This window comes from Xiphophorus hellerii, chromosome 21 (genome assembly GCF_003331165.1).
Source record: "Xiphophorus hellerii strain 12219 chromosome 21, Xiphophorus_hellerii-4.1, whole genome shotgun sequence".
NCBI lineage: Eukaryota > Metazoa > Chordata > Actinopteri > Cyprinodontiformes > Poeciliidae > Xiphophorus > Xiphophorus hellerii.
The window spans coordinates 7,558,545-7,578,497 of record NC_045692.1 but is presented as its reverse complement, the minus strand read 5'-3'; the positions used below and the strand labels follow the sequence as shown (position 1 = coordinate 7,578,497).

General features: G+C 42.8%; 1 protein-coding gene across 8 annotated transcripts in view; it reads right to left on the bottom strand.

The window, feature by feature from the left end:
• The window catches only part of ntng1a (netrin g1a), a 146,015-nt gene that overhangs the window by 107,223 nt on the left and 18,839 nt on the right, over positions 1-19,953 (bottom strand). For all 8 annotated transcript variants that reach the window (XM_032551307.1, XM_032551306.1, XM_032551308.1 and 5 more), the window contains exon 2: positions 15,392-15,988. In XM_032551307.1, coding sequence (XP_032407198.1) covers positions 15,392-15,640 — 249 coding nt within the window. In that variant the 5' untranslated portion in view covers positions 15,641-15,988. The remainder of the gene's footprint in view (positions 1-15,391; positions 15,989-19,953) is intronic.

The following is a 19,953-nucleotide window of genomic DNA, read 5'->3' as shown; positions in this document are numbered from 1 at the left end:
AAGAGACAATAAGCTACATTTTTGGGGGTTGTACGTTTGTATAATTTTATATATATTCAAACTTGAGAATCCAATACTTTATTTTACATTTCATTGAAGTTTTCTTTTGTAATACCCCAAAATAAACAGTTCAAAGGCTTCATTAAAAGCCCAAAATGGATGTCCATGACAATGAGTGCATGGAAACTTCTGGAGCTAACCTCTACACTGAACAATGCAAGCCAACAAATATGACATGTGACTTGACAAGCACTTGTCATATCACGTGAATGATTTGCCACTCAGTAATCCTCACGTATACCAGCTGAGAGACAGCTTATGACATAAAGTAAAGTAAGGGCTTGATGAGACCCAGAGGAATCCAGATGAGCCTCAAAGCTTTGGCGGCTTGGCTTGCTGCCTTTGTGTTTGTCGTGAGGAAACAAGCCTCACGACAACCTGAACGTCGCTGACAGAGAGCCTTCGACGTGGCGACAATGCATGTCTTTGGCAATTAGCTGTTGCCCAACGGCTCCGACGAAATCCTTTCAGTTCAAGCCTGTGATGTGCATTTTCCACGCAGAGCCTCTCCATCGCTCACTGTCCTGATCGTAATGAACAGATTACCTTCTTCACCCTCACCGCATTATTTATTTCTAACAAATCTGCTGGCGGCTTCCGAGAGACATTTGCCACGTATGTCTGCACAGCCTAGAGAGATAGGCATTACAAAGGGGAATGAAAACCAATGTAGCACCAATGAGGGAAAAAGAAACAACTCACTAAGGGTCTGAGGCAAACACTCAGGTTGAGATACCTATAGCATCCCTGGATTGTTGGGCCAAAGCCCATCAAACGCAGCAAGTCCACATCCAGCAAGGTATTTCCTCCCTCTGTCCACACTTGAGATGATGAAGTGTAAACCACCTCAATATCCATGATGGCATTCCCCTCTAGGTAAATTCAGTGCCTCATCTCCTTTTCCCCTCTGCCAGAAAGAGACTACTGCCTTGGCTTAATCAGGAGGACTGCTTATTAAGGAAAAGCTTTCGGGTACATCCTAAATTGGGGGGCGAAGGGGAGAGACAGTCTCACCAGTGCGATAACTGCAGATTTATGTCAGAGTTCGGTGTAAATAGCTGCAGCAGTTATTCCCCTTCTTTAATTAAGACAGCGCTTTCCGTCCAGCTCCCCTCTGCGGGCCGGATTCCAGCTTACGAAGCAGCTCGGCCGGCTGCGGGCCGGTGAAACAGAGGCGCCGTTTTAATGCGGGGGGGTTTTTACGCTGTCCTTTACGTCCCGAGGTGTTTGAACACGGATCGCAGCAGGAGACGTCGCCTCGTTTTGCATGTTTTGTTGCGTGCCGACGGTTTGAACTGGCGACACAGCCCAGCGTTTGCCACTTGCAATGACGAGTCACCTAGGATGATGTTTGGTAGTAAATGTCAAACCTCTTCTCCGGGTCAGATCGAGCCGAGTGCACGGGAGCATAAAAATGCTCCGCAAGTGTTATATCACTTTAAAAGACTGCCGACGCTGTGCTTTGAAGACAATTCCATCTGTGGGCCCCATCATCTCTCTCGCTTTCATCTCACTGACAATTTCTGAGGCGCCTTTTTTTTTTATTTTTATGCACATCCAAACAAACTTTACTCTCTTAGCCATGACTGTTCAAATATCTGCCAGGCAGTAAAACTACCTGAGATAAAAAAATGCTCCTATGTGGTTCGTAAGGAGGTGAGGCTGGGTGTGTGCTCATCGTTCAGATTCCGTATTCAGTTTCCATCGGTGATGGCGTTGCTATCGATTCAGAGTTCGCCATGTGCTCAACGGAGTACAGACGAAACGCATCATATAATTTGGGAGCTGTCAGTGAAGCCGGCCCAGGACTCTCACTCCCAGGCTCGTCAGAGTTAAGGTGGACAGTTTCACGTTTCCCCTCAAAACAAGGATAACAGAACCGACCTGGGGGATTTACACATGAACACATGCTGCTTCTTCTTCTTCTTTTTTCTTTGTTTCTTGGATTTGTGTTGCAGAGCTTCTTATAAATTATAAGGCAGGCAATCACAAGGGGATGTGTTTGGACGGCCACAGTCTGTCGGAGTCTTTTGGCTTTAAAGAAGCTTGGAGTTTATTTGTTCTCCGTGGGGCACGCAGGGTTTCTCTTTCAGATATTCGAGCTTTCTGCAGCAACTCCAGAGCATGCGAGTTGGGTAAATGGGTTTTTTTGATTGCCCTGAACTAAGATTATGTGTCTGTGCATGTCTAAATGTCGTCTTGTGGTTAACTGATGACGTGTACAGGATGTACCCTGTACACGTTTTTTTTGTTGTTTTTTTCTTTGCCTCACCTTTTCCTAGAAAGCCTGACCACCTTCCGTCCATTCTTTGTTTATACCCCCATTTTCCGTTTTTAAGGCTTCAAGACAACCGGTGCCAACGTCCGGCTGTTAAAGAGGGAGAGACAGCATGGCAGAAAGGGGTCATGATAATTTCCATATAAGAAAGGCCAGGAGTTTCTGACCTCATACCAACAAGTATACCGGTCTCACTTTAAATGAATTAACACCAACAAGACTAGCAGATGTGCTATTGTCACAATCAGCGATGAACTGGGAACATAGCTCTATCTTGCTCTTGTTAAAATGTGTTATTTTTCTATTTGCTAGTTAAATGTTACGAGCCAGTTGCTTCTCAGTGCAGAACTGTGTGCTTAAGGCAATTTCTGGACAAATTGCGGTGGAATTATCGGAGGGTACCTTGTGCTCTCCGTAACCGCAGACAGCTTTCAGCTCCATCTATTATTCTTCATTTTATATACAGATATGTTTGCATATTGTGAAAACCTTGCTATTAGTATACACTGGCAGGCGGACAGTAGGGAAGATATAAAATGAATCCCAGGAGAGTTATTACTTTATTTACCAGGTAGAATATTTTTTTTCTTATTTATTTTAATGATTCTTAGATCTGCAACTAAACATTGGAGCTATTCTCATCTAATGAGATTTTTTTTTTAATTTTTTTTTTTTACAATAGTCCACTGATTATCCCGGGAAGAAGACAATGAATGCTTCCCTCCATTAAAAGTCATCGTCAAATGAGGCTGTAATCGAACTGGTTTCTACATGATCAGTTACTGAAGAAAACGATGCAGATTATAACAGTGATGAACGGTGATGACATGTCAAAGAGATTGCTCTTGCACACTAAGCAAAGCAGAAAGAAAACAAAATCCATGAAATGTGCTTTTAGAGTCCAACTAGAAATCATAGCCGTCTCCTGTAAACATCAATCCCTCCGCGGTTGCAGTTGTTGCCTAGTTAAAGTCGCTGATGCTGAGCATGGTGACACAGTGAGCGCCACCGCCCCAGATCAAGATGTATGCAGTGGTTCAAAAGCGTTCCATCACGCGGCTAGACGCGTCCAAGCGGAGAACACCAGTGATTAAACAGCATTTAATCCCTAATTGCGAAACTACAGCCTCGACTGTTAATATTACCCGCAAGGTTGTCAGACCGCATTGATTCTGTTGTCATGGTTATTTATCGGCTCAAACAGCGATCAGCAGATTCGCACGTGGAGCTGTGGAAGGCACGGTTGTTTTCGTTGCCACATCTTTTGCAACCGCTCAAGGCTAGCGCTAACTAGCGCTAACGCTAATGTATTTTTGGAATGCCTCTGAAGCCGGTGTAGCTGTTTGTGCCGCACTTCACAAATAGCGGCCTCTGTGCAATGGCAGACCCAATTGTGTTAACAGTCCAAATCGGGTTCAGACGTGCCGTGCGATCTTATGGATCTATTTTTTATTGTTTTTTTTAAACAAATCCTAATTATGGCCCATACCGTGGCTCAGATCCTAAAATAGAAGCGAACAGTCACCTGAAACAGTAAGACGTGAATGCCAGTTCGGGATTCATGAAAGCCCCGTGGTGTGACTGTACGAGCGAGACGCAAATAGAAGCAGACGGTGTGGCAGATGCGAGCAGAAAATCATCGCAAAGCGGGTGCAATATTTATTGTGCCGGGGCGCGCGATGAGAGGCGCCGCTGCTTTGCAACGCCGAGCAGGTGATGGAGAGCCTCTGCCTCGGCTGTTATGGCGGCTGACTCCCCCTCCTCCTCCTCCTCCTCCACCTCCACCCTAACATTGACAACAAAAATGAGAGATGGGATCACCGAGGTCGCCTTGTTCGGAGGAACCCACTTAGCATGTGCGATTGACATTACAAGCTCCTTGCAAAAAAAATAAATGAAAACCCAAACACCTCTCACTATGAACACCTTGCTTCTCTTCTCTAGGCTCTGCCTGTGCTGGCTCACTCTCATTATCCATATCCCAGAGAGGAACCGGTGTATTCGGAACAACCAGTGTTCAGCCATGTGAGCTCTAACAGGGTGGTGGGGGGGGGGGGGGGAATCCACCTGCAAGGTTCAAAGAGCAATTAAAAGTCAACGGATCTCTCCGTAAAAGCCCCGCAGCGGCATCCCCTGTCTGTTTCGCCGAGCCTCGCGCGCGGGGAGTGGACCGTGATTTTCCACGAGTGATGAAGTGTGAAATGCAACAAAAGCCCCCCATTACTGCATGAGGGATTTAGTGCCCACAGAGCAATGGAAAAGAAAGGGAGGCGAGGAAAAAAAAAAAAAAAGAAAAGATGATGCCTTTGTCGAGTAAAATATACGAGGGAAGGAAAGTAGAATCCCAGCACAAGAGGTCAAGGTTGTGAAAGACCCCAAAGGGGTGGTTCGTATTCCGCATGTATCCTGTGAGCGTACGATAAGTTGGGAACAATGGCACATTTCTGGTTGAATTTGTCAGAAGCAACGATTGTCGAGGAGCTCCGCAGAGATGGAAAAGGATCCATTGTTAACGTGTCTCTACTATCTCTGCGCTTCACTGGAACACGGTAGTGGTAGCATCATGCTGAGGGGTTGCTTCGCAGCAACAGATTTTGAGAACTGGGAGGAGGGAACGGCTTTGATTCGATCTTTCACACAAAGTGTCATTAAAATACACCAAAGGTTGTGGTTGTGACTTGAAATACAATAAGGTATTTAAAGGGGCAGTATTATATATTTTCCATTTTATGGTGCAGACAAGTAATTGTGTTAACTTCAGTTGAAATAAAACTGCTACATAGATATATCTCAAACACAACTTAAAAGAAAATTGACTTTCTAATTTAATTCTTTGAAATTGTGCTTTTGTTTCTTTAAAATCTGCTGCTCTTTCTAAAACTCCACCTTCAGGAAGTCATCACAACATAGCTCCTCTATTAACAACATTATTACCAACCAGCGTTGCACAGCATAGCTTGTATAATGAGCTCCGCTGATGTGCCGCTCCACCAGGTGTTTGCTAATTGCTGCTGGCTAGTCTGAAGGAGCTAAATGGGAGAATTGCAGGGGAAGACTCCCCTCTCTGACAAGGAAGCTTGGAAAGTGCAACTCTAAGGAGGAGCTATGCCTGGAAGGCGGAGCTAGGTCCAACTTGCCGTTTTGCACAGCTGAATTGTTGCCACCGGAGATGAAAGGATTTCTCAAACTGCTTCAGGACCCAGACGCTAATTGATTGAAACTATGAATTTGTGCTCTCCGACAGTAAATCCTGAAGGAGAACGTCCAGCTGTCTGGTGGTAGTCTCAAGCTCAGGGATAGTTGGGTTGTGCAGAGAGACAATATTACAAAGCAAACTAACCGGGTTTGGTTTGAAGGCTAACCACCAAATCAAACGGACTTTAGCAATTAGCGAATATGCTCAAACCATAACAAATACCATAACTGTGGATGATGTTAACGGTCTTCATTTTCACATGAGACTGTTGCATTTGGTGCCGTTTTGTCCAGCTGACCGACATCTGTATTCCAATTTAAATGTTATGTTGAACGTTTCAACACACCAGATAAGCTGAGGCTTGCCATACGGACACTACAACTGAATTAAGAAAGAAGAGCGGTTCGAACATTTCAAAAGACTTATCCCACCAACTCGTCATTTGAAAACTCCATTTTGCATTCACTCCGGTGACCTCCACATCTGTAAAAGGGATGTACACAATTCTTTTCATTTGTGATCAATGAAGTATTGTGCTCTCTCAGCTCCTCTACTGAAACGTTTTCCGCGACACACTCAGCCAAGGCGTGGCTCCGTCTTATTATTACGACGCCAACTGAGCATTTCATGAATTCAGAGTTATCCTCCATAGTTTATGACAAAGGAGGAAATGTTTTGCTGAAAACTTTGGGGGAAAAAAAATAAAATAAGAACTGTCAGCAGCAAAGCCTGTGGGAGGCTGGAGTCAAGGGGGCCCCTTGTTATCTTGTTATGGCAGTGTAAACGGCGAGGCAGCACCGAACGCCTTGATGGAGCCCAGATAGACGAGTCACACAGTCACACAGCAACATCACAGAGCGACTCCTGATGTTGTCTGCATACCAACTCCTCACCGACTTCACTTCTGCTAACTTTTTTTCCCCCCGTTTCAGGGAGGAAACATTTCCTTCTACTTGCACATATATATATATATTCTCATATGCTACTTAAATCACTTAAATCTGACACAACCACATGATGATAATGCTGTGGTGGTAATCACAAGAAGTGACGATAATGATTCTAGAAAGAAGACAGGCGAAACAGAAAACACAAAAAAATATCTTCCCTCAGTCGCTGTTGTCAGACATGTCAAAGCAAAACCCCCAAAAACACAAACCGTCATTTAAAACCAGCCTCAGCACCAGAACAAATTTTATGACAAAAACCCCAACAAAAAACAAAAACACAGAGAGTTCTCTTGGAGTCACTTTAGACGTCACAAAATAAAACGGCTCGACGTGCCAATTATCAGGAGGTGTGGGATTTTTAATTTTATTTTTTTTCATCTAAACAATTATTTATTGGACTTCTGCTGAGCCCGCCACGGATCCACCGACAAAAGCCGTTTTAAGGTGTTTAGACTTTGAAGGCTCCGAAGAGGAGCGCTTTGAGGAAGTGCGACGATGATCAAAATTCAGACCCCCCCCCGAATGCTCATGCAAACTTCATAACACGGGACGTTGCTGGGGAGAGTGTGATGAAGTCCTCCTGTGGCCGCAGTCAACTATAACCTTCATCTTTGGTCAGAAAGGTAAAAAAGCCTCACAGACATTTTGTCTGCCGTGTTCGCTGGTATTCAGTCTGTTCTCCCAGTGCAGGACTAGAGTTTCAGGCAACTGCTACAAAGTGAAAGCTTGTAATGAGGTTTGGTTCAGAGAAGGGGCACATAGGTGGGAAGAGCGTGAGCACGAAGCTGGTTTCACGAGGTATTCAGTGTTGACTGAGTGTAATTGCCGCTTTGTAACAAAAACCGGCGAATTTGTTTCACCTAAAAGTCATAAAATTGTCACGTCTGCTATGATTTCCAACCCTCAGACCCAATCTGGCAATTAACACCGTTTCTGTCAATGATGCTAAAAATACTCACAATGCTCCAGGATTATGTCTTGAGCCCATCTGACACAGTGGCGAGAACAATTTTCTTTTATCTTTGGACAGAAGAATGACCACTGATGTGATCACGTAAGCTTTCAGAGAACGCTGCCGGGATTGCGGGACGTGGTTTTACGACCTCGTCGCTTTGTCCTAATCCTCGTGCAAACGGTTCAAACGAAACAGTAAAGTCCCTGTTCTCTTCTCTGATATTGGCATCGGCTGTGCTGCTCAACAACTGTTTCTCAAAGGACCATCCTCTGCGTTTTGTCAGCAAACGTTTCTGGTCAACATTTAGCTTCGCCGAACTCTCATGACAGAGCAGTGTTAAGAATCCCAAAGTAGCCAAAAGACACAATCGATCTATGGAAGAATGAACAAATAAATAGCAAAATTCTCAGTAACAGTGGAAAGAGCGCTCCTTCAGGAGACAACTTCCGTTCTCTCGTGTTTTTTCCCCCCCCTTTCTTCCTTCTCGCAAGCAGGTTGAGTACTGGCCCTCAATTTTTAACCAAAGACAGCTGCGCCATCATAGCTTATAGCGCATATAAACCAGTAGCAATGCTGTCAGCTATGACACTAAATATTGATGTGTGGTGCAGCGCTCGCTGCTGCACGCCCGCAGCCATTAGAGATCCTCAGCACGGAAGATTAAGGAGACAACAGAGCAGGCGGTGAAGGCTGATGAATGCTGTTGGATTTTGCACAATAGAGATTTCTTCTTCGTTTTTCTGATTTCACAGCGTACTCCATCCTCCGTATTCCACATCCTGTAAAAAACAAACAAACAAACAAACAAAAAAAAACCCCAAGTTTTCCGACCATGTTGCCATGGTAATTCAGGACTGGTTTGTTTCAAAAGGCGCCTAACTTAGATTTTTAAACATACCTGCTCTGCAATAAATAGAGGTACGGCTCATTAAAATGAAAAATATCATTGAAAAGTTAATGCTTTAGATTAATTAAACAAAGAGTGACAGAATGACTTTTTTTTTTTTAACCGTCAACATTAACAGGAATAAAGACGTTAAGACAATTTAAGATGTTTTGCTCACTGAATACGTGAACTTTTCATTGATGTTCACATTTTTTGAACTCTGTTTTATTCCACCAATCAGACAGAGTGAGCTCTCCATCAAACCAAACAGAATCACGAGTGTGGGCAACCTTAGCATTAGCTTCTTGCTGCTGAGAGTTGATTAGGCTAATTAAATCACACAATGGAGGCAGCATTCCCTCGAGCATTAGATGAAAAATACAGAAGAAAAAAAATAATAAATCCAGTCAAGTCCCAAACGTTGCATCTTGGTAAATTATGCAGAAACAACAACTGCACCTTTGTTCGGGACTCCAGATAGCTATCATTAACCAAACAAAGATGGAGGGGTAAATAAGGAGTTGAGAATGACTCTGATTGGTCTCATTTTAATTTGTTTTGGTTCGCGTCCTTTGCCTCAGTCACGAGCCTCGATAGACCTTTGATTTTGTTCGGTCCGGCTGAGATGAAAGCCACAAAATGCTCACGCTTTCAGAGTTTTGTCCTCTGATGTTCGACAGTTCTGCTAACTAATAGTCTTTCTCTGCTGTGTTTACTCGCAACAACTGCTGTAGAAATCGTGTGTCGTTTTTTACGCAGCAAACCCTCGGTGGAAAAGTAAAGCGTAGGCTTCGGATTTTTCCAAAACGTCAACATGAACGGGTTCGACGGAAAGTCACGGACGAGACGATAGAGCTGTAAAACAAAACGGCGTCTTATTTCTTTTTCTCCGTCCTCCAGACCTCACGTCAGCCGAGCGTTGCGGCGAGAAATGAGACGCATTATTCCTGCTGATGGCACAGTGGCTTCTCGATTAAACGCCGGCGTGGATGACGTTGACTGGTGGCACGTTGTGTAAGATTGGGACAGAGGAGGGACGACAAACTCCAATTAGGGTCCGCTTAGGGAAAGGCCAGACTTTTATTACACAATGTAAATCCACAGGAAGTACCAGCAGCCTGAAGACCAGCCCCTGTACAGTGCCTCTTAGAAAGATTAGGAGGTTCATGAAAGCGGCATATGAATGTTGTCACAGCTCGTCGTTATAAAACCAGGAACATAGAAACTGGTAAAAGATAAGCTACATGCACATATCTAATGTTATTTAAGTACATATGTATCAGCAAAATTGGTGTACATCTAAAATTAATCTGTAATGAACGACTGTATTTATTGGGAAGCAATATGAAATAAAAGTGACAAAAGAATTGACTGGGATTGATGATTTTCGAGCAGTAAACGCATCGTGCCAAGTGCTACGAGGTCGCGGTAACCGCAACAACCTTTGGTGTAGAAGTTGTTTGTGTAAGAACCAAAAGCAAAACAAAAAAAACACGTTAAAAAGACATGTCTATGGTTAACCAAGCAGGTGAGAGAGAGCCAGATTTTGAATAGATAACAGGAAGGTGAACCTAATGTAGCAAAGTTGCATTTGTGTTTTGTATTTTTTTTGCTTGTTTGGTTTAAGTGTTGAACCTGCTTCTATATTGTACTGGTGTTAGCAAGATGAAAGTTTTACAAAGCTTAAGAGTGAATTCAAGTCACAAAATTTCTGATCGGGGCAGCTAAAAAAAGTTGATGGTACAGGATGTTAAAATTTTATCAAATGGGAAGATAGAACAGTTGAGCTTCTCTCCAGTTCAGATGGTATAAAAAATAATTGTGTATTTGTGTAATAACTGTGTATTTTGCCTATTTCCTTGTTTAAAAAAAAGCATCTTAGAATCTCAAAGCAGATATATTCCCACACCGTCTTTGTGGAATGCCCCAATAAAAGAAAAGCTGAATTTACTCATAACTGAAGTATTTTGCGATTTTTTTTTAACTTCATTTTTTAAGCTAACCCCTTTCTAAAGCATAAAAAAAAAGTCTGAATAAAGTTTACCACGTACAACACTCAGCCGAAATGGTTCATATTACAGTCAAGAGAAGGAGACGATACTGGAGCTGAGCAGGAGAAAAACAACCATTTCACTGTTCTGCTGAGCCCTGCTAATGCTTTCTGTTAAGCTTGCCTTAAAAGCACCAAAAGTCTGCATGAATTAAAGCAGCGTGAAGAAGATATATATATATATATATAAAAAAAAAAATACTCACACAGTTTCACACTCATTATCAACAGAAACAAAGAATAATTTCACAGGGGTTAAAAAGCTTTAAGTAGAGAAAAGCTGATTGTTTGGAAAGCCTGCGTTAATTTTACAAGTTAAACTGAATCAAAAACCTTATATTGGTCTATTTCTGACTGATGTCAAAACTGGAAAAAAGGACACATTATCTACCAACTTCTAATAATCTTTTTTTTTTTTTTCCACATTACCTGCTGACTGGCTGGGGACCACGGTGGACTTTTAAGGATTTATCAGATTCGCCACCAATATAGACACGGGCCGCACTTTCTCTGCCAAGACCGAAGACATCCACAGTAACACAAGCCAATAACAGTGTTTTATTGTCGAGCCCTTTAGCTTTAATCTTCTTTTTTTCTTTTTTGGCAAATTTTTTACAACAGATTGTAAAAATCTATTTTTCCAGACTGAGGAAACAATAATAATAAGAGAATAAAGTCGGACAATTATGAGAATGAACTCGTACGAGAAGGACATACGAATTGCACGAGAGGAGAGCAGCAATATTGCAAGAATAAAGCCACATTAACACGAGAATAAAGCATTAATATTGTGAGAATGAAGTCATAATAACACCAGAATCAAATATGAGAACTGGTAATATTTCGATTTTATATTACTAGTATAAAATTGTAAAATTACCAGAATTAAGTAGTTGCAAAGCAAGAATAACGCTATAATATTACCAGATTAAAGTCATAGTAAACAGCATCAGATTATTATAAGTAGCAGGTCACAAGACAAGCTGATGCTGATGTATTAACAGATGAAGTATTTCCTTATTTCTAAAACCGATACCAAAGTTGTAAGCCTGCTTTATTCTGCTAATATATGGCTTTGTTTTCGTCATTTTCTTTGTTTCTTCTTAGCTTGGCCCTAATACTTCGCTGTAAATTTCCCCAAAACAAACAGCTCACTTTTTTGAAAACATTCCATTAACAATTCACCAACGTCAAAGTTGAAGCCGCCTTCTCGCGTCCCGCCACAATGTCAGCCGTGGAGGTGGTTGCGGCCGTGAAAGCCGTCCAGGTACCTAAAAGCCAGTGTGAGTCTAACTGGAGGGGACGGTGAAATCTCATATCATGGCAGATTCATGTGCCAGAGTTCAGAGAATGCCAGCTTATTGCTATTGAAAAGGTCAGCAGGCCAGAAGGAGAATAAAAAGTCTTTAGTGGAGCAAGCAGTTTGTGCGTGTGTGTGTGTTTGTGTGTGTGCGTGTGCGGTGTGTGTGTGACGCCGTCTTAATTTACGTGTGACCCTGGGATAGAGGCCGCAACCTGAGCTCACTTGAGCGCCACGCCCTCCAGCTTCTCCCTTCCCTCCCTCGCTCGCTCCTTGTCGGGCCTCGGTGTCCGTTACCTTCAGCTCTCCAGGAAGCAGACGCCAGGCAACAACGTCTTCTGTGAGCGCAGAAATTTATTTATTTATTTTAAAAATCAATCGCCAGAGAGATGATTTTTCCCCCCCCGATAACGCCGGCATAGGACAATTACCCGAATGCGCAACGATCCGACTCGTGATACGAGCCCTATTGACACTGCAGCGGCAGATTGGCGTTGCTCAGTGGCTGAGATATCAATGATAATTGTTTCCGTGTTGATCCGGAGCCGCGCTTCTCCGCCCGAGGTAAAAATAAAGCAATCGCAGAGGACTGGACTCCGCGGCTGAGCGGCGAGGTGGTGTGGGGAGAGTTTCGAGGGGGTCATATTTCACTGATGCTCGTGTGATTTGTGATCCGCGGAGCACAGCGGAGAGAGGAAATGGCTTCGCGGGGCCCCCGGACGCCGCCTGGTTAATCGAGGCCCTCCTGTCGCATTGACCGCCGGTGCAGCGGCGCAGCACAAACTGCCGCTAATTCAATAAGCCGTCATCAGCTTGTTAAAAGACTGGCAGTAATAATCGTAAACCTAGTTTCGGCTGCGCTTCTCCAGAAGTAGGAATCCGATGGCTGCCGGTGTTTATCCAGGATTTAGATCATTTTGTTGCTGCAGAGCAAAAATAGTGAAACCAGAGTTCCTTTTACATTTGTCATTTTAAAAATTATAGACTTTGACAGTCAACTAACTGATGAGTCCAGTAAGTTCACTTCAAAGTATGTGTTAACTGCAAAAACACAAAATCTTACCAAGTATTTTTGAGCTAGTTTCCTGTGCAAATATCTTAGTACACTTGAAATAATAATAAAAAACTAACTAACTTACAAGTAACTTTTCAGCAAGATGTAGGTGCTTGTTTGAAGTCAATAAAACAAGCACCTACATTGGTGAAGAAGTAGTTGTTCCACTAGCAGATGATATCATTAATAACACGAGAAAAATGTCTTATAAGTTTAATAATCAGCCAATGGAACAAGGACTTTCTTTTAATCACTAATTAAAAGGGAATTATTGGCTTAAAACAAAGTTATATATCTTGCAAAAAAGTTAGCTGTAAGTTAGTGTTGTCTTATTTCAAGCGTACTAAGATATTTGCACTAGATATTAGTCCAAAAATAGTTGGCAAGATTTGTTGTTTTCCAAAGTGAAGTGTTGAAATGTTGACCAGGCTTTGAAATATGAAATACAAAACGTAAGTGGGGAAGGAAGTGAGGAAGGAATTTGTACTTTACTATTAAATCGGAAAGTGACAACTTAATTTTTCCTTTGGCTCTTATTTTTCCAGAGGAACGTGAAATTAAATCAATGGACTGTGATCACAATCCCGGACAGACATCAGCAACCATCTGATTCCTATTTCCAGAGGGGAAAAATAAAAAATAAAACACCGAAATCAAAATCACGATATTTCAGACTTTTCCGAGCCATGCCGACTCTTTCCAAACGCTTCTGGCTCTTCGTGTCAAATCAACCGTTGGGCACGCGGTCACACACGGAGCGTGACGATGCGCTGGCCCCCACCCACCGTCTTCAACCAACCTTGGAGTCACAGGAGTCAGCATTTTTTTTTTTGAGAAGTGCCTCTGAGATGTCGTGCTGAATAATGCGTCCTATGAATAAAACACATTAGCTACAAAACACGTTGAATTATTCACATTTTAGAGCCTGCATTCCTCCTCCCCGTGCGCAGGAGATATTAGTTCTTCAGTCATCTTCTGCTTTGCACAAAGTCCTCTGAGCCTCCGTCTCCCTCATGTGCGCTCCTTCTTGCCTCTCTGATCATCACTTTTGCTGGGTTTTTTTGTCTTCTTTTCTTTTTTGTCATCTGTGTTTCGTTAATCCCTCTTTGTTCCTCTATCTTTCCCTCTCAGCTGAATTTGTGCTGATGGCGACGGTCTATTTATACGCCTCAAGTTACTACTTTTCCCTGAGACATCTCCCGATTTATCTGAAGGGGCTCTCGAAAGCCGTTGAGGAGCTCGCGCTTGTTCTGATGGAACCTTTGACGACGCGGTGACACGCTGCGGCCCGAAATGGATTCATCGTTTCGGATTAATCCGAAGCGACCAGCTGTGAATTTCAAGGGGAAAAGTGCCCAGAAGAAGGCAGCGAGCGGTTAGCTAATTAAATACTCGACCTAATATGATTTTCCTTTGCTTATTTTGGGATTCTTAAGAAATTAGCTCGCTTAGAGCAGTTTCGACGCATAAACAGTCAACAAAAATCGGCGCAGAGTTTTAACTTTACTCAGAATTGATCTCCGCCATCAAAACAGTGAGGAGATATTTTCCATTATGGGAGGTTTTAACTGTGGATGTCCCAAATCAAAGTGTCCCATCAGGCTCCCGATCAAGGACTGTTTTTTTATGAACTTGTTTGAAGTTCATAAAAAAAAGGTATCAACCTGCTTTTGGTTTACTGTCAGCAATTTTATGCCAGCTACAACCGTAGCATTAGCTTAATGAGTCAGTTTTTTAAAAAAGGACGATGTATCTGCCACTGACCAACAGATGAAAGCTCCAGGATATTAGGTGGAGCAGAATTACAAAACTAAATTAGGTCATGTAATGCAGGTGAATACTTTGAAACGGAGTTTTGAGGAATTTACAAGAACGCAGTTTAATTAAACGTCCAACTGGAACTTGATATCGTCCAATGCCTGTCGTTAAATGACGTGGGTCGGTATGAAAAGTCCTGATTGTGGCTTTCTTAGCTTCAACCCCCGAGTGCCCGAGACTTTTTAGGCTCTTGTGGCCTTTATTGCACACCAAATGAACTGAGGGAAGGAGGAAGATTTGCAGCAAATGGCCAGAAACCAAGAATCAAACAGGATAACGCTGTCAAGGACGACAGCGCCTACACCACTGGGTACTACAAACTGAGTCACCCAGCGCCCGATTAGGGCAAATGTGCATCTACACTTTTTTCCCCCGAACCTGAACCAAAAATAAATATCCAGACAAGCATGTCATTCATGATTTACTTGTCCTTAGTGTACCAGGGAGGAAGCGCCAATACAAACTCAAAGAACAGAGAGAAAACGGTGTGTGATGTGTGAATAAGGCGACTGAAGCATGTGCTTGTTTTTTCAGCTGGAAAAGTCACATTTTCCAGTGTTTTCAGCGGCATCGCCACAACATCAGATTGTGTTTGCTGTGCATACTGAGACGCAGCTCTCCAAACAGCAGAACATGACGTCAATGGGCACCAGCCTCAATTCCTTCAGCCACAGCTACATATCTGAGTCACACAGGCTTTTGAGAGTGTTTGTCATGGCCGTGAGGTCAGAACATGCCAAGTAGACACACATTACTTATAAACTGATGAGAAAGCTGCCTCCCCCCCCCCGCCCCCCTTCTCTTTTCTTGACAGTGGACTTTTCAGTTCTCGTAACGTACTCACCAGGGCGCAGTACGGCTCCGGAGGGTCTCCGCAGGTGATGTTGGGGGGATCCAGAGAAACCTTCAGGAACTGGGTCATGTCTGCTGCCTCGGGTTGGCAAGCCATGTAGTCCCAGGTTAAACCTTCGTCCGAGTACACCTGGGACTTGCAGACGTCGTAGTGTCCCCACGCTGCAGGGTAGTGCTGCATGGCTGCGTGGCACATGCCAGTCCATATCGCCTGGAGGGTCAGTGCAAACTGGAACCTCATGACTGGTCCTCTCTCAGCTCCTTCCGATGGAGCGGCGCCTCCTTCTAAAGATGTACCAACCGGAGGGGGATACTGGGTTATAGTCCTCTTTTTCTGATGACTTAAACAGAATGAGGAGGCATGTCAAACTCCCTTTGGGGTGGGAGCAATGCTTGACTTAGAAGTGTTTTTTCAAGTTTCCAGAGCGGCCCAGGACTTTGAGGTTACAGAAGATAAGAAGAGAAGACCGAGGAGGAAGAAGGGGTCTAGATGAGCCCCTCTGACACGCTGATAGCAAAATGAGTGGCAGGTCTCCTCAGCTCCCCTGGCTGTCAGTCATAGTCCGCGTCCCCGTGCGATGATCTGGCGCTGCGGAGAAACAGAAGAAGAGGGAATGTGAGGAAACCTCCCTTATGGGACTGGATTTTGACAGTGAGACAACATTAGCACGGGCCACAGCACGGGGAGCAGAGGTGTGCGTGTGAAAAGTGCGAGACAGAAGTACCACATTGGTGTTTGTTGTCCATCAAAACACGGGAGGAAGCGGTAATTGAGGCCATCGGAGTAAACTGGATCCCGCTGCTTTCACACCAAACCTTCATCGCACTCTGCGCCATCGAAACCTACAATGTTACAGCTTTCTCCAGCCTCCCCACCCCTGAGAATCTTCTCACTTCAACACAAAGAAAGAAGCAATGCCGCTCGCGTTCTGTTTTAACATAAAGGACAAAAGCGGTGCGAGCAAAACAACAGAAAGCAGTGAAGTTATTGTTTGACTCTACTTGAGCCATTGGAATAATATACACCCAATTTGCAGAAGTATTCTGATTGTCTGAGAGAACTGAGCCAGTCCGACTTCTACACGAGTCGCTGACATGCGTTCACCATCAGACTGCTTTCCAGGCAATTCCGCATAAAATCTCCCAGTTAATGGTGCATGTCAGAGAGACAACCGAGCCAGGTGGAGGGAGACGTCCTCAGCCCCTCGAGACAGAATTGTGCTGAGGAGCAGGTTTGGATAAATCTTTCAACTTTTCCAATGTTAAATATAACTAAACTGCTCCTCGGCTTGTGTAATTTACATCGGGAACAGGGCGGGAAGAGACAACAGGTCTACATCTGCCTGTACGGCCAAATCAGATGCAGGTATTCAATAGCGAGGCATTGGTCCAACGAAAAGGTTTTGATACTTATCCTGGTTTGGGTTGATACGAGCATCATTCACGGCAGCTGTAGTTGTAGGATTTTATCAAAGCAACCAGCTCTAGGAACAGGTTTAAGGTACAAGAAGGTTTTAAAAATGTACACCTTCGAAACTATAAACATTTTTTTCATTATTCCATTCTTCCTGTGTGAAATCCTTTAAAAAGTCAGAGGAACCACCTGAAAACTTGATTTCAACAGTCTTCAGTCTGGTGCATTGCTCTAAACTAGCCCTTTTATTTTAAGGACAATTTTGTTTACAGAGACTTCAGTTTACATTTTATTTGTTGTAAGATTCATTTATTTTGGACATTTAAAATGTCTTCCAGTTCATGTGTTAAAGATTCAACAGAATTTAAAGGGTTTTCATCTTTGAGAATGTGTTCTTGCATGATTATGCATTTTATCATTCAACAAAATTTGTTATCATGTCAGGCCTAAAAATGGCATTTTGTCTATTAAACAGCTGACTAGTGATTAGGTAAGCAAAACTTTAAATAGGTTGGGTATTCAAGCAGATATTACAAAGCTTCAGCCAAACTATTGACCAGACTAATGTAAGTTCTTATAATAGCATTATTGCGTGAAACAACAGACAAGAAGCCCAAGATTTTAAACCATAGTCATATACAAATCACTTTTCCTCAATAATATCTCATAATATAACAAAAATCTTTTCATTCTCACAACAAAACCACTTCTAGCATATTTAATGACACGGACTGCCATTCTCTGCTTCTGTTCCTGTGCGTCTAAAAGAGAGTTATTCCTTCCCACTGTCGCCACATGTATGCCCAATATGGCCAACTGCTACACAGTCCAAGACTCAAAGGAAATGGTTGAATTTAACTACATAGGTGACTTTTGTTTTACGTATTGGCAAAATAAATGAAACTTATAGCAATGTAAATGCATTTCACATTGAATAGAACTGGACTGAATTAAATCTAGGCCTTCATCAGCCGTCTGGATCTTGGGAGTCTTCTGTTCCCTGAAAGTACAAGATGCCTTTACCTGGAACATGTTGCTATCCACATTTCCATCTTGGCGAATAACGGCCCAATTCATGAACTGCAGGTTACCGCAGTTAGATTCATTCTTATTCCACACAGCTAGAGAAATAATTGGAGGTGACTTCTGTTAATTATTTATCCATTTCCTCTCATGAAGCATTCATAAGGTCAGCAACTCAGCTATTAAAATATTATTATTAAAAATTAAAACAAGTCCTAACAAGGCACGAGGCCTGAACGTAAAGTTGACCGAGACGTGTTTGAGCGTGCAGCTGCATGGATATGAAAGCAGGTCATGTTTGCGTACGCACGCGTTCTCCCGCCACTGGTGCTGACACATGAATATGAAGACGCGTCAACCGTTCTACCGCATGTTCATATGCATGGCTGATACGTCCTCGGTCATTAAAGTTTGACAACCTGCCTAAAGGTCACTTCTTTCAATGGCCAAAGGGGAATACCTTGCAAAAAAACAATCGCTTGATATTTAAGTGTTGTGTTAAATACAATTAAGAATTTGTCATTTTTTACATGTTAAGCAACCATGTGTCGTTTCCCTTTCGCTTCTCATTGCTTCAAGTTCAAAAAATACTTTATCAACCAAACGCTGTTGCAACTCATGTTATCCAATTCTCTTTAATTCTGAATACTTTGTGTTTGTCCATCACTACAAACTAGAGATTTTTGGTCGATATCCGATATGCTAAAACTCATTTGGCCGACATTACCGATACCGATATTTTTTTCCCTGCACCTACTTACTGAAACCATACGGCTTTCTCTACTGTGAAATTAAAATACCGCGTTATCTTCGTCAACTTAGCCTGCTACCAAATGCAAATGCTAAAAAGGAGGCCGAAAATGATGCAACATTCTTAACTTGCATTATGTTTAATGTCAAATTTAGTCATGACATTTGATCTCTAAGAAAATGACAGCACTCATACAGTGCACAGGTGGCATCATTGTCATATAAAAAAACAACACCTTTTAGTTTGACAGAATGGCCGATGTCCGATATTAAATTTTACAGCTAACATCGGCCGATACCGTGCCGATAATATCGTGCATCCCTACTAAAAACCTAATGAAAATAAACTGAAATTTGAGGTCATACAGTAGCATGGCAAAAAGGGGTAATAACACTTTTACAAGAAAAAATGTACAGTTTATTTTCCTTTAAAATGCATTAAAAAAAATATTCCTTTCCAAGATGAAGTTGCTTTTAACATCTTGGTACTGTCCCTGACGTCTTATTTTAACAGGCTGTGACTGCATTCTATTGTTAAAGCGGTGTAAATGGCGGATGTGGCCATAAGAAGGACCGCTGTAGTATATCATACACTGTGGTTTATTTCATACGCGGCAACACATCCATTTATAACTCCCAAACACGCGAGGCCACTGGCATATGGTGGTCATGCCCTTGATTTTCCCCTTCCGTCAGCCTTTGCTTCTTTTAAATGCCATCTTAAACACAACATTCATAATTCCCTTCCTTTTGGAATAGCTTCATTAATCGGTCGTCTTATGTTTCGTACTGAAACTGACCTTTTAAATGAAGCTATCTGCCTCCCTGATGTGTCAGCAGTGAGCTGCAGAGAGCCAGATAGCCAAGGCCGCGGCTGGAATTATGTGAGGCTTTCCTGTTATGAAACATGGACCCGACCCAGAGTGAATAATAGCAACCCGAAGAGAAAAACCTGGAGAAAAAGGTATAGAACCTCCAAGCAGTTTGATAGGCTGGTAGACAAACAAACTGTTAAACTGTTGACTTCATCGACAACACACAGTGTGAATACATGGCACGGATACTGTTACTTTAAGCAAATATTAGAGTAGAGTTGATTCAATTTGATGGGAAACAGAATTTCTAGTCTATTTCCGGTTCTGATTCTACAGGCCGGCCCACAAAGTGTAGCAAGTGAAATTGAACTAAGCTGTCAAAACGCTACAATAATTTACGTGAACACAAAGTCGTTCTCAAAGTGCTACTCGGTTACTGTCAACACGCGACTTCGGCTTGAAACAATTATCGCCATAACTTGTGCCGAGTTCTTTAGATGTTATCTTTTTTCCGGGACCAGCAGGTTCGCCTGTGTGTCGGACTTTGTTATG